This window comes from Garra rufa, chromosome 22 (assembly GCF_049309525.1).
Source record: "Garra rufa chromosome 22, GarRuf1.0, whole genome shotgun sequence".
NCBI classification, from domain to species: Eukaryota; Metazoa; Chordata; class Actinopteri; order Cypriniformes; family Cyprinidae; genus Garra; species Garra rufa.
This window is the reverse complement of record NC_133382.1, coordinates 38839879-38852251: the sequence shown is the minus strand read 5'-3', so window position 1 is coordinate 38852251 and position 12373 is coordinate 38839879. Positions and strand designations below refer to the sequence as shown.

Sequence of the window (12373 nt, the reverse complement as noted above, 5' to 3'; positions counted from 1 at the left end):
AAACCACAATGAGCATATCTAGACATTCACACAGAATACCCGAGATTTAATAATAAACTCCGGGAGACATGTAGAATTGTGTGCTTTAATACGCAGCTCCATGAATATTAGTTCTTAATTGTGAAGCAGTGATGAACTTACTGGAAAGGTTTTGCTCGCTGTCATTGTTTTCTGAGCGGCCTAGAATAGAGCTGATGCTGAAACTCTTATTTCCACTGAGCTGCAGATGCTTCATCATAGACTCTCAGCAACAGAGGACACGCGCTTTTGTACTGGAAATATTAATTAAAAAAAAAAAAAAACAGGCCTGAAGTTTGGAAGATGATCTCGTGCGCGCGCACACCGGTGTGTCATTCCAGCCAATCAGAGCACACGCATAGAATTATGAAAATCGGATGTGAATTATCATTTGATTAATATTTATCTTGTAGCGATTGATACCATTTAAATCTAAAACACTGATTATGTACTCTTAAATGCTGTTTTAGCTGCAGATTGAAAATGCATGATAGTCTTCATGAAGCGACGAATTCCTACACATTTGTGCTGTGGTTAGATGTAGGCTATACTTAACATAGGCCTATTATATAATATTTTAGTGTGCGGTTTTACAGAAAATATTTAAAAATAAATTATACAATAAAATAAATAAAAATATAAAAATATACAATATAAATTATATTGTGCATTATTACTAATTACAGGATTCACTTTTCATATTTTTACGCGCAATAGCTGTCGCGTGAGATAATAATTTACGAGAATCTATAAATAATAAGCTGTTTTTATAATGCATAAGTAAATAAAACTCATATTACCTTCTTGTCATTACAAGCATTTAATCGATTGTTTCAAACATCAGATTTGTTTTGCGACAGCAACAGATAAATGTCATTAAACGCGGCAGAGTTCTGACAGAATGATTATTATTAACATATATTTATTAAGGTTATAATATAATTTTAGCGGTGATCTTGTCAATCAGGATATGCGTAAAACCCGCACTTTCATTAAAACACACTGGCTGTATGATTTTTATTCTCTATAATTATATTGTTGAAGACAACAAAAATAGTCCATAATTACAACAGAAGCGCTTTATCAATTCACATCGTCAGAATCACAAATACATTCAATATTAAACATTTATTTATGATCATATAAAAATCGGCGGAAATCTTCTAAAGCCCCCAGACAAATCCATTTCACAAACATGGTTCATAATTCCTCATTTCAGACGTTTGTCAGACAGTAAAGTATATGTGCATGTGAACATTCACACTGAGAAATAGACAACAATTCATTTCAGTGCAGTCCTGAAATGTGGAACAGTATGTGAAATAAACTTACATGATTGAAAATACAGAAAATAATGTGTTTGTCCAGCATTCCCTTATTTTATTGACTGACATGAAACACAAACACAGAACCGAGAGACTGATTCACTTTAGTGCGGCATTTACACACAGAGACAGGAGAAAATCCGCCTAACATTTCACACTCATTATAATAATAATAATAATAATAATAATAATAATAATAATAAACACGGCTGCACCTGTCGTCAAGTGCTCTTCCTCAGCAAAGAAATATTTTTAATTAAAAAAAAATACGTAACAACTTTTTCTTTTGACAGACACTTGAGTTAGGGTTAGTCAGTCCTGTTTGAGAGTTTAGCTCCTGAATGTGATGCAGGTCTTTGGGCGGATCAGAGGATGATCTCTGATGGGTTTAGTGTCGATCCTTAGATCAGGTTCAGTCTATAGTACCGCTGCTCCACGGCTCCAGGTTCGATCCTCACACGGGTCTGATCAGCGAATGCGGGTAATAAAGTGCGTGCGTGAAGGTCAGACCCGCGGCGCGCGCACTCTCCGCGTGCTCGTGGTACAGGATAGGCACGCGCACGATCCTCTGCGCGTGACTGAGGTTCGCGGCCTCCAGTTCGGCGGCGATCTGCCGCTTCCATTTATTCCTGCGGTTCTGGAACCAGATTTTCACCTGAGTCTCGGTCAGATGCAGCGACGCGGCGAGTCCGGCCCGTTCCGAGCTGCTCAGGTAGCGCTTCATGTCGAAGGTGGACTCGAGCTGGAACACCTGAGCGCGGGAAAACACGGTCCTGGTCTTCTTCTTGCGGCAGAGTTTCTTCTGCGAGCTTTCCTCCGTCTTCTGCTCGTCTGAGTCCGAGTCCTCCAGCAGAACCTCCTCTTCCTCATCTTTCGGATCCGGATCCTCCGCTTCGGATTTCAGCGCTTCTGTCGCGTCTCTGATTCGATCTGCTGCTCGACACAAAACACACAAGAAACACGTGAAAATAAAGCACTTTTGACGAGTTCCACGCATATTTAAATGTTTACAAATAACCAGAATAAACTCATAAATGAGCGAGTGTAATTCTAATCTCAACTCATTTCCTATACACTCTTAAAAATAAAGGTGCTATAGATTAGAAGAACATTTTTTGTCTTAATGGTTCCATAAAGAACCTTTAACATCTGAAGAACCTTTCTGTTTCACAAGAGATTCTTTGTGGCGACAGAAGGTTCTTCAGATTATTAAAAGGTAAGAAAGAGATGTTTTTTTAAAGAACCTTTGACTGAATGGCTGTGGAACCAAAAATAGTTCCTCTAAAACATCGCTGTGAAGAACCCTTTAAAGCAGCTTTAATGTTAAGAGTGTAGATCTGTGAACGCAGATAATAACCCCAAACACAAGATACCGAAGGTGTTGGTTCTCACCCGCGGGTGTGTTCGGGTGTCCGCTCGGGCAGCACCAGGATCCGAACCGGAGGAAAGTGAGATCCGGAACTCTAGACACGGAAAGATTCATGTGAGCTCTGGGTTTGTCGGGTTTGTTCAACAGGTTCTTGATGGAAAACGGAGAATCCTTCACTTCATGTGTTTTTTCCTCCATCGGTGAGACTCAGCAGAATGTCACTGATGATGAAGAAGAAGAAGAAGAAGAAAGTTACTCCGGTCTGAAGTGAGAAGCGCAGCGCGGATCCATATGACAAGAACTGACGCGATTCTGCCGCGCGCTCCAGAGAAAATGATGAAAATCAAAAGATAAAGAGAGAGAAAGAGAGAGAGAGAGAGAGAGATGGGCGTGTGTGTGTTCCACAGCAAATCATCTGTAGAGCTCCTGCTATAACAACATTATAAAAAGGCTACATTGATCTTTTTACTAGTAGAGTACTACTGAGAATGGATGTGTTGATCCTAAAAAATAATAATGAAAATAATTTAAACCTCTAAACGTAAAATATCAAACATTCGTTTTAATCACCACATACTGTAAACTGATAAATGGCAGAAATTAGAAAATTACGATTCTTTGATTGCTATTAATTACTTTCAGAACACAGTTCGACATCTCAACTCAAATCTGCTTCATACAGACTCTAGTCTTCAGTCTGTCTGCTTTACTGTGAGGGCAAAATTAGCAAAAAAAATATTGTTCAGTTTACTTTAATCTAAATGTTTAAAACAAACATAAAACAAGCATTTGCGACTGATAATTACTGTAATGCAGAGCTGAGACTAACCCTAACCCACCCATATGACAACTAGACTTATAAATAGAAGACTTGCTATTTGTAATATTTTGTATACAAAAGACATTTATTCGTAATATAGATTTGTCTGTTTGTATGAACCAACACGTCCATATCTGCCCATAAACTCCATATTTGAGCGCCATCTCGCGGTCAGACTCCGCATGCGCACAAACACTCACGATCACATCAGAGACACCCGCTGAAACACACACCTGAGCACATCACACACCTGAGCACAACACACACCTGAGCACATCACACACCTGAGCACATCACACACCTGAGCACATCACACACCTGAGCACAACACACACCTGCGGCCCAATGCTGCCCTCTGCTGCTCAGACCACACAACACACATCAGACCAGCAGGAGTGAGTTCATGATGTTTATTCATCAGATTCACAAACACAAAAGACGTGGGCTATCTCAAATCAACAGCCATCAATGATCAATAAGGCACAGAATATAACAGGAATATAAACCATGTCTAACGTTTCTTCTGAAAAATGATTAATTTACCACTGTGGCAAAACACTTTCACCTCAGCTTGAAGAAAACACTTAATTAGTCTTAAATAAATAACTAGAGAAACAGGAAATGAGCCATTAAGAGTAAAACACAGTTGAGTTACAGACACAACATGAGCTCTTCCTACAGGACCGCTGTGTGGAGATCATCTACTGAGAGAACCCCAGTGTGTTTGATACATGAACTACAGCTTATATCTGGATATCATCTGGTCTGCTGTATTTCATCCGTCATATTCCTGGTCGATCATCTTGGCCATGGTGCTCAGCTGGATGTTGGTGGTTCCCTCATAAATGGCTCCTGCAGGAAACGGTTCAGTCCGTCAGCGCCAAACTCATTTCTGATGAGAAGAGTGTTTCGTGTGTGAGATTGACTCACCTATCTTACAGTCTCTGTAGTATTTCTCGATGGGATAGTCTTTAGTGAAGCCCACGCCGCCCATCCACTCGATGCACTTCGACGTGGTCAGAGTCGCCACCTGCAAACACACCCTGATCTCAGAACCTCAGCTTTATACTTTTTGTTGCAATTCTGAACTGAGATACAAACCCAGAATTGTCCAATTATATCTTATCTTTTTATTTATTGACTGTGGCATATCTGAGCGCTGAAACAGAACGACTGACCTCCGCGGTGAAGTATTTGGCCATGCAGGCCTCTTTAATGAAGGGCCGTCCGGCCTCCTTGAGCCGCGCCGCGTTGTAGGTCAGCAGACGAGCCGCTTCCAGCTGCGTGGCCACATGAGCGATCTGGTGCTGCATGCCCTGACATCACAACCACAAACACTGAAGATCAGCTGACCTCACAGAGCCAAACACACCAGACACACGGAACTACCTGGAAATCAAAGATGCGTTTGCCGAACTGAATCCTCTGTCTGGTGTAAGGAACTGTGTGATCGAAACAGCCTTGAGCCAAACCCAGCATCTGAAACACACCAACGGCACCGACGTATCAGACGAGAACAAAACATGAGCTGAACTGATCTGAATAATGAAACTGTCTCATAATTTCAGAATATTAACACTCTTATTTACTGTATTGTATAAAGTGCTGTAAAGATAAACGTGAACCGAAACACACCTGCGCCGCGATCCCGATCCGACCGCCGTTCAGCATCCCGATGGCGTATTTATAACCCTGACCCACTTTCCCTAAAATGTTCTTCTCGTGAACCTGCATCAGACGACAAACATTTCATTCTGAATAGATGTTCTCATGGATATATTCAGATTTGAGTTAACAGCATCATGAAACCATCCTTTTCAGAACTAAAAGAAACTATTTATTCAGTTTCATTCTGAATTGTTAGAGTTTAGAAACTACATTAAAGTACGATACAATTAAAATAATTCTGGACCATTTGATTCAGGACTGGAGCTGCAGAATTCACCTTTACATTGTCGAATGTCAGAGAACACGTGGATGAAGCTCTCAGACCCAGCTTATTCTCCTTCTTGCCGATCTGAAGGCCGTCCGTGTCTCTGTCCACGATGAAGCAGGTGATGCCTCTGTAACCCTGCCACAAACACACATCACGTGACACACCAGTAGCCTATACGTCAATCAATCAATCCATCAATTAATCAATCGCCACATATGAGCCGTGTGTCTGCCGTGGTGAACGTGTGTGAGTTCAGCTCTGAGCCTCTGGTTCTGTGTGACACAGCTATAATGAGAACCACATAGAGCTGCAGTGTCATTGGAATCCATTCAGAATGATTTTTTGCAGCTGATAAACAATAAAAACACTGTGAGCCAATCAGAATCCAAACAGAAAATCAAAAACTACAGTGCAATTAAAATAAACTGCATTATTGTGCACTGATGTGGATCTAGTGGTCATTCCTGGTGTGGACAGGCCTCGGCTCAGTGTCTGATGAGGTTCAGATGAAGCGTGCACTAACCGCGGCCGGCTCTGCGTTCGCCATCACCAGAAACACTCCGGCATGCTCCGCGTTGCTGATCCACATCTTGGAGCCGTTGATGACGTAATAATCTTTGTGTTTCTCCGCTTTAGTCTTCAGAGAGAACGCGTCGCTGCCCGACTCCGACTCCGACAGACAGAAGCTGCCCACCTGCAGAAGAGAAGAGCGTCAGTCGTGGGGAGTGTTCTCAGAGCATCATCTGAAGGTCAGACGGTCACCGTATCGCTGGCCAGACGCGGAAGATAGCGCTGCTTCTGCTCCTCCGTGCCCAGGTTCATCAGCAGCGTGTTTATGAGCGTGTTCTGGATGTCGCACAGCACCGACACGGACGGGTCCACCTTCGCCAGCTCCTCGATCACCAGGATGGAGGAGAAGAAAGAGGAGCCCGTGCCGCCGTACTCCGCTCCGATCTCGATCCCCATCAGCTGGACACACACACACACACACACACACACACACACACACACACACACACACACACACACACACACACACACACACACACACACACACACACACACACCGTCACAAACACAACAACACTGGAGATTCTCAAATGAAACCCAATCAAACATGTGCTTTATTTTCCTTTGACCATGAACATGTGTGTCTGTGATCAGAGTAGCGATGAGATACTGACTCCCTGCTGGAACAGAGCGCTGATCACACCCGCATCCATCACCGAATCCTCATCCATCTTGGAGACGAAGGGGCCGATGCGCTCCTGGGCAAACTTCCTGACTGGTGAAGAGAAGAAGAGCGTTACTGCGGTTCGACTCTAGACTCACGCGTCTCTCAGGAACAGCGTCTCACCCGCGTCTCTCATCATGCTCTCCTCCTCTGAGAAACTCTGCAGCGGCGGAAACGCGGGTCTGATGGAGTCACCATGAGCTTCTGCTGCTGCTGCGCGAGAACACAAGAGCCTGACCGCGGCCCGCGAGCGAGACACACACCCACACGCCTGTGACAAACACATCACACACATACACTATTACACACACACGAGTACAGCTTCTATATGTCTGAGTTTCCTTAAATGGGTTTTGTAAAATGATGAAGAGCTAATAATTCATTAAGAAATAAATGCATGAGTCTGCGCCGATAGCCTTGTGGAAATATATATATGTGACCCTGGAGCACAAAACCAGTCTTAAGTAGCACAGGTATATTTGTAGCAATAGCCAAAAATACAAAGTATGGGTCAAAATTATCGATTTTTCTTTTATGCCAAAAATCACTACGATAATAAGTAAAGATCATGTTCCATGAAGATATTTTGTAAATTTCCTACCCTAAATATTTTAACACTTAATTTTTGATTAGTAATATGCATAGCTAAGAACTTGCATATTACATTTGGACAACTTTAAAGGCGATTTTCTCCACATTTAGATTTTTTTGCACCCTCAGATTCCAGATTTTCAAATAGTTATAAATATTGTCCTATACATCAATGGAAAGCGTATTCATTTAGCTTTCAGATGATGTATAAATTGACACTTATTTTGAGGTCCATATATATATATATATATATATATATATATATATATGACTGTTATCAGAGAACCGTGAATATGTAAATGACTGAAACATTAATCGTGAATCTCAGAAGGGTTAGAGCTGGTTGAGGCTGCTCTAAATGAGCGACAAACAGAATCAAAACAAACGAAACTGAATCAGAGTCACATTCAGATGACTTTCAGAAACAAACACTTATTTATCTGCCTTGTAGTCTTTCAAATCCATGGCTGTCTGTAATAAATATGACACACATTCACAATCATGTTAGAGAATTAAGTTTCTCTCATCTGACTATTGTTTATATAATACTCGGTTTCTGTGTCCTGGAGTTTGTCATCAAAAGTTCGTCCGGAGTATTCCTCACAAGTGTGTTGTGTTCATTTCATCTCAGTGTCGTGTGGCTCATCTACTCTCAGTGTCTTTAGTGTTTAATGCTGTCGTGTTCATATCGTGTTGTTGTTGTTTGTTTGTAGTTTTCTCACCTGCCGCAACATTCCGAGCGCTGGCGCCATTACGGTTCTGTGTCACAGTCAAAAGTGTCCGGATGAAACAAACACCAGCACTGACGGAGAACCACACAAAACACTGTTTTATAGCTACAGCACTCACACATAAATGAAACAGTTTTTCTAGTAATGATCTATAAAGGTACTGACAGCTTCGTCTGAAACGTGTTTTTCATAAATCGGAACTAAATCATCAAAGTCTCGATGATCTGAGACATTATGAATTAATTATGCATTATGATATACTGAAGACAAGACATCATGGGCCCGTTTCAGAAAGGAGGTTAAGTGAAAACTCTGAGTATGTTAACCCTGAAATGAGGGAAACTCTGGGTTTTCGGTTTCAGAATGGGAGGTATGTTAAACCTGAGAAAGCAGAGTAAGTCAAGCCCGTTTCTGAAAGAGAGGTAACTTATACTCAGAGTCAGTTACCATGGCAACTTACTCTGTGAACCTAACCTGGTAGGGAGCAGGTTTTCTTCGGTAAACCCAGAGTTTCTTTCGGTCTCCTCCCCCTTTTTAAAGCGCAAGTGATGTTTAAATACATCATTCATTCATTTATGCTTCAAAAATGCTTTTCTTAATGAGTGTTTTGGAATGTAAATTTAGTGCATTTTACTTAAAACATGAAAAATAATCTTAATGCAACTGGAAACAAGATTATTTTTCTTACCCAATTGACAGATAATATGCAAAATAAGAAAAATACACTTAAAAGATTAAATAAACACCTTACACTGTACACTGTAAAAAAAAATATAAAAAATGAAATAAAGTGCAAAAACAATAATTTTACAGAGAGAAGTTTTTACAGAAAAAAGTTATTTTACAGATTTTCCGTTGTTTTAATTATGATATTTAACTTTAATTTTAAATATTTTGTTTGGCAGACACAGCTTCCAGTCATTTGACCGTTTTTTTACGGGACCTTTTTTACAGTATAAAACCTTTATTTTACAAAATTTCCCTTGTTTTAGTTACAATATTTTACTTAACTTTGTGGTTTTTGTTTGGCAGCTGTATCTGCCAGTGGTTTGACTGTTTTTTTACAGTGCAAAACCCTTTTTTGACAGATTTTACCTAATTACTACAATAAAAGCACTAAATGTTCTACAGAGAAACACTGTTATTTTACAAATCATTAAAATAAAAAAAAACCTTCAATAAAGTTTCAAAGCATGCTCAAGGTGGAAAATGGACAGTTTTATTTAAAAGACAAAATACAAAGTCTTTACAAATGCCATATAAAATGTACATTTTAAATTTTTAGCTTTTTTTTTTAAAGAAATACAGCACAATTACATTTAAAATACTGTGCTGATGAAGAACATGGAACAGTTTCATCAGAATGTTTAATTAAATATATATTCAACTTAAGACAACTTCACTTGCAGAGAAAATATGTCCTGATAATTTACTCAACCCCATGTAATCCAAGATGTTCATGTCTTTCTTTCTTCAAATAAAAAAAAAGTAAAGTTTTTGAGGAAAATATTCCAGGATTTTTGCATATAGTGGACTACAATGGGTTGAAGTTGAAGTTTCCAGTGACCCTTATTCCTTGGCTGGGATCATGTAGAGCCCTCTGAAGGTGCATTGAAACTGAAATTTGGACCTTCAACCTGTTGGCTCCCATCGAAAATTGGAGAAAAATTCTGGAATGTTTTTTTTTCAAAAACCTTTTTGACAGAAAAAAGAAAGACATTTTGATTTAAGAATCTTTAGATTTTTTTTTTTTAAATTGGAAACAACAAGACAATACTAAGTAAGAAAATCATTTTTAGGTGCATTAATTTATTGCACATATTTTCATCATGCAGACACTGTCAAAGTGACAAAAATGGCATGTCCTTTCATAAATAAGATTATTATTTATCATATAGTATAGGATTATTTTGATTAGACATGTGTATTTATTTGACCTGTGTCATTTTTAAATGGTAGTCAGAGCACATTAGTACAGACACTGTATGCAGAGCGGTAAAGAAAGTGTGCCTTGCTCTAATGCTCTTTCTGAGAATTTCAGTGTCGTTGCCTACTGAGCACAAAGCCATCAAATATGAAGCTGATTGCTGTATGGAATGGAAGAATGGCAGATGAAAATGTATAATATATATATATTAGGGCCGGGACTTTAACGCGTTAATTTAGATTAATTAATTACACAAAAATAACGCGTTAAAATTTTTTAACGCATTTTAATCGCAATACGTTTTGCACCGCGGAACGTTTCTCACTAGATGAGATTCGGCGGACCGATTATACTGGAGCACAAACTAGCGTTCAGACAAGCCAAAGACGTCCGTCCTAAATAGTATTGTATGTCCCAAATCGTAGTATGTTTAAAAAGTATTCCAAAGATTCCCGGATGGTCTACTACTTAACGATCAATGCACACTCTTAACTGCTTATATTGCCCGCAACACACTGCGCCGTGAACGAGGATTCGATTAGAACTACAAACACGCATAAAAAGTGTTAAAAAACTACAAACATGGAGGATATACGCGACCAACGGACAGGTAGAGAAAGGGGTTTGAGTGATAAATAATCAGTGTGTAACCTGATAAAAACTATTTTTTAAATGTTATCCGCGTTATATTCCATGTGCAGCAACATTTATAATGATAGGTTTGGTCATTAAAGTTTAAATGCATAATTAAGCAAACACAAGAGCAGAGTTCTCGGAATGAAAGACTTGTTAAAGAACGTGCCTCTTGCTACACTTTTAATGGCAATATTGTACTGGTCTGTTGGACTTGGTTGAACAAAAATAAACAATATTTTGTTGCTTAAGCTTATGTATTCAGTCATTATTCGATGGTATACTAAAAATCCATGTAAAAATCTTAATTCTCACTGTTCTCAGGTCAAATATTTACATGCGATTAAAATGCGATTAATTTCGATTAATTAATTACAAAGCCTCTAATTAATTAGATTAAAATTTTTAATCGAGTCCCGGCCCTAATATATATATATATATATATATATATATATATATATATATATATATATATATATATATATATATATATATAACCACCACCACAGCTGTTAAATTTACTAGGTCATCTTTTTTTCCTATAAATGCACAAATGCAACTTTTATTCTTTTTTTTCATGTTGGATTTTAATATTCTTCCAATACTTCCATCTCCTCTTCATCTGTTCTTCATCATTTTGCGAGCCTTCATGCTGTTGGCTTCATTTCATTACTCTAATTAAGAAATGCAACTGTTTGGATTAGAGAACATTTCATTTTGTGAAAGAACATTAGACTATGTGGAAAAAGCTGCTGCAAAGTGAAATTAGATAATACATAATTGTTTTTTTATATGACATATTTTACTGTCAAATATTTGTAAAATCATCTAGCCTACACTCATGAACCCTTTATGCTTAAAGCTTTACCTGGTTGAATTATGTTTACTTCCATGTTTAGCTGTTTTCTTCTTCTAATTATTATTTTTTATTTTATTTTATTTTATTTTTTTTGCCTGTTTGATACCATGAAAATTAATAGTTCAGTAACTTACCGTTCTGCCAGTTTTTACCTTTGATATTCTAATTATTAATAATTAAATAATTATATTCTTAATAATTATTAAGAATTAAAGTTAAGCATTGGCTCAAAGTATGTGGAGGTCTTTTTGGCGGGAGCTGTTGCCATGGTGAATCATAATTTCAGAGCTCCATTGATCAGGGCTTTTCATAGTCAAGCTGCAAGCACTAAACTCAGAGTCAACCTACTCAGAGTGGATTGAACTAACTCATTTCAGCTGTTCTGTAACCGAAAACTCAGAGTTTCCCATCTCAGGGTAAGTCAACTCAGAGTTCAAGTTTTAACTCAGAGTTGGTTGAACCTCCTTATTGAAACAGGCCCCATATGTTCTCTTTTATTTATTTGAATCTTATGTATTCTTTGTATATATTTTATAATGTATTAATACTTAAGTCAGAGCTGAGTGAATTAATGGTTTGCTCAAGCTTCTCGGAACAAAAATATTAATATTCTGTTTTTTAATCTTTGAACGCACTTTTAGCTTCAAACTACGTCTTTTTATTTGTATACATCTTAGATAATTATGTATATCGCCAAGTTAAATATATAGATGATAAGGTCAAAGACGTAAAAAGTGTAAGCATAAAAACAAGTGTAATACTGCTTAAATTTTTTTCCAAAAAAAAAAATAAATAAATATATATATATATATATATATATATATATATATATATATATATATATATATATATATATATTAAAACGTTTTCTGTTTCATTTAATTGGATTTTTGTTTCTGAGCAAAAATAAATATCATACATTTTCCCCTA

The 12373-nt window shown here is 38.0% G+C and overlaps 2 protein-coding genes across 2 annotated transcripts; both read right to left on the bottom strand.

The window, feature by feature from the left end:
• Positions 1-1082: 1082 nt before the first annotated feature.
• Positions 1083-3828, bottom strand: hmx3b (H6 family homeobox 3b). The gene is made up of 2 exons (XM_073828252.1): positions 2736-3828; positions 1083-2276 (listed from the first exon to the last, which is right to left on the bottom strand). Exons 1-2 carry the CDS (start codon positions 2908-2910, stop codon positions 1798-1800), a joined length of 654 nt encoding a protein of 217 aa, XP_073684353.1. The 5' UTR covers positions 2911-3828; the 3' UTR covers positions 1083-1797.
• Positions 3829-3927: 99 nt separating this feature from the next.
• On the bottom strand, positions 3928-8075 carry acadsb (acyl-CoA dehydrogenase short/branched chain). The gene is made up of 11 exons (XM_073828251.1): positions 8016-8075; positions 6826-6973; positions 6653-6753; positions 6231-6437; positions 5992-6162; positions 5478-5603; positions 5168-5260; positions 4922-5011; positions 4711-4848; positions 4463-4562; positions 3928-4384 (listed from the first exon to the last, which is right to left on the bottom strand). Exons 1-11 carry the CDS (start codon positions 8043-8045, stop codon positions 4308-4310), a joined length of 1281 nt encoding a protein of 426 aa, XP_073684352.1. The 5' UTR covers positions 8046-8075; the 3' UTR covers positions 3928-4307.
• Positions 8076-12373: the final 4298 nt, after the last annotated feature.

Coding starts and splice junctions, on each gene's coding strand:
- hmx3b (XM_073828252.1), bottom strand. CDS start 2,910: ATGGAGGAAAAAACACATGAAGTGAAGGATTCTCCGTTTTCCATCAAG. Junction 2,277..2,735: donor ACACCCGAACACACCCGCGG/GTGAGAACCAAC, acceptor TGTGTCGAGCAG/CAGATCGAATCAGAGACGCG.
- acadsb (XM_073828251.1), bottom strand. CDS start 8,045: ATGGCGCCAGCGCTCGGAATGTTGCGGCAG. Junction 6,163..6,230: donor CGCGTCTGGCCAGCGATACG/GTGACCGTCTGA, acceptor TCTCTTCTGCAG/GTGGGCAGCTTCTGTCTGTC. Junction 4,563..4,710: donor CCAAATACTTCACCGCGGAG/GTCAGTCGTTCT, acceptor GTGTGTTTGCAG/GTGGCGACTCTGACCACGTC.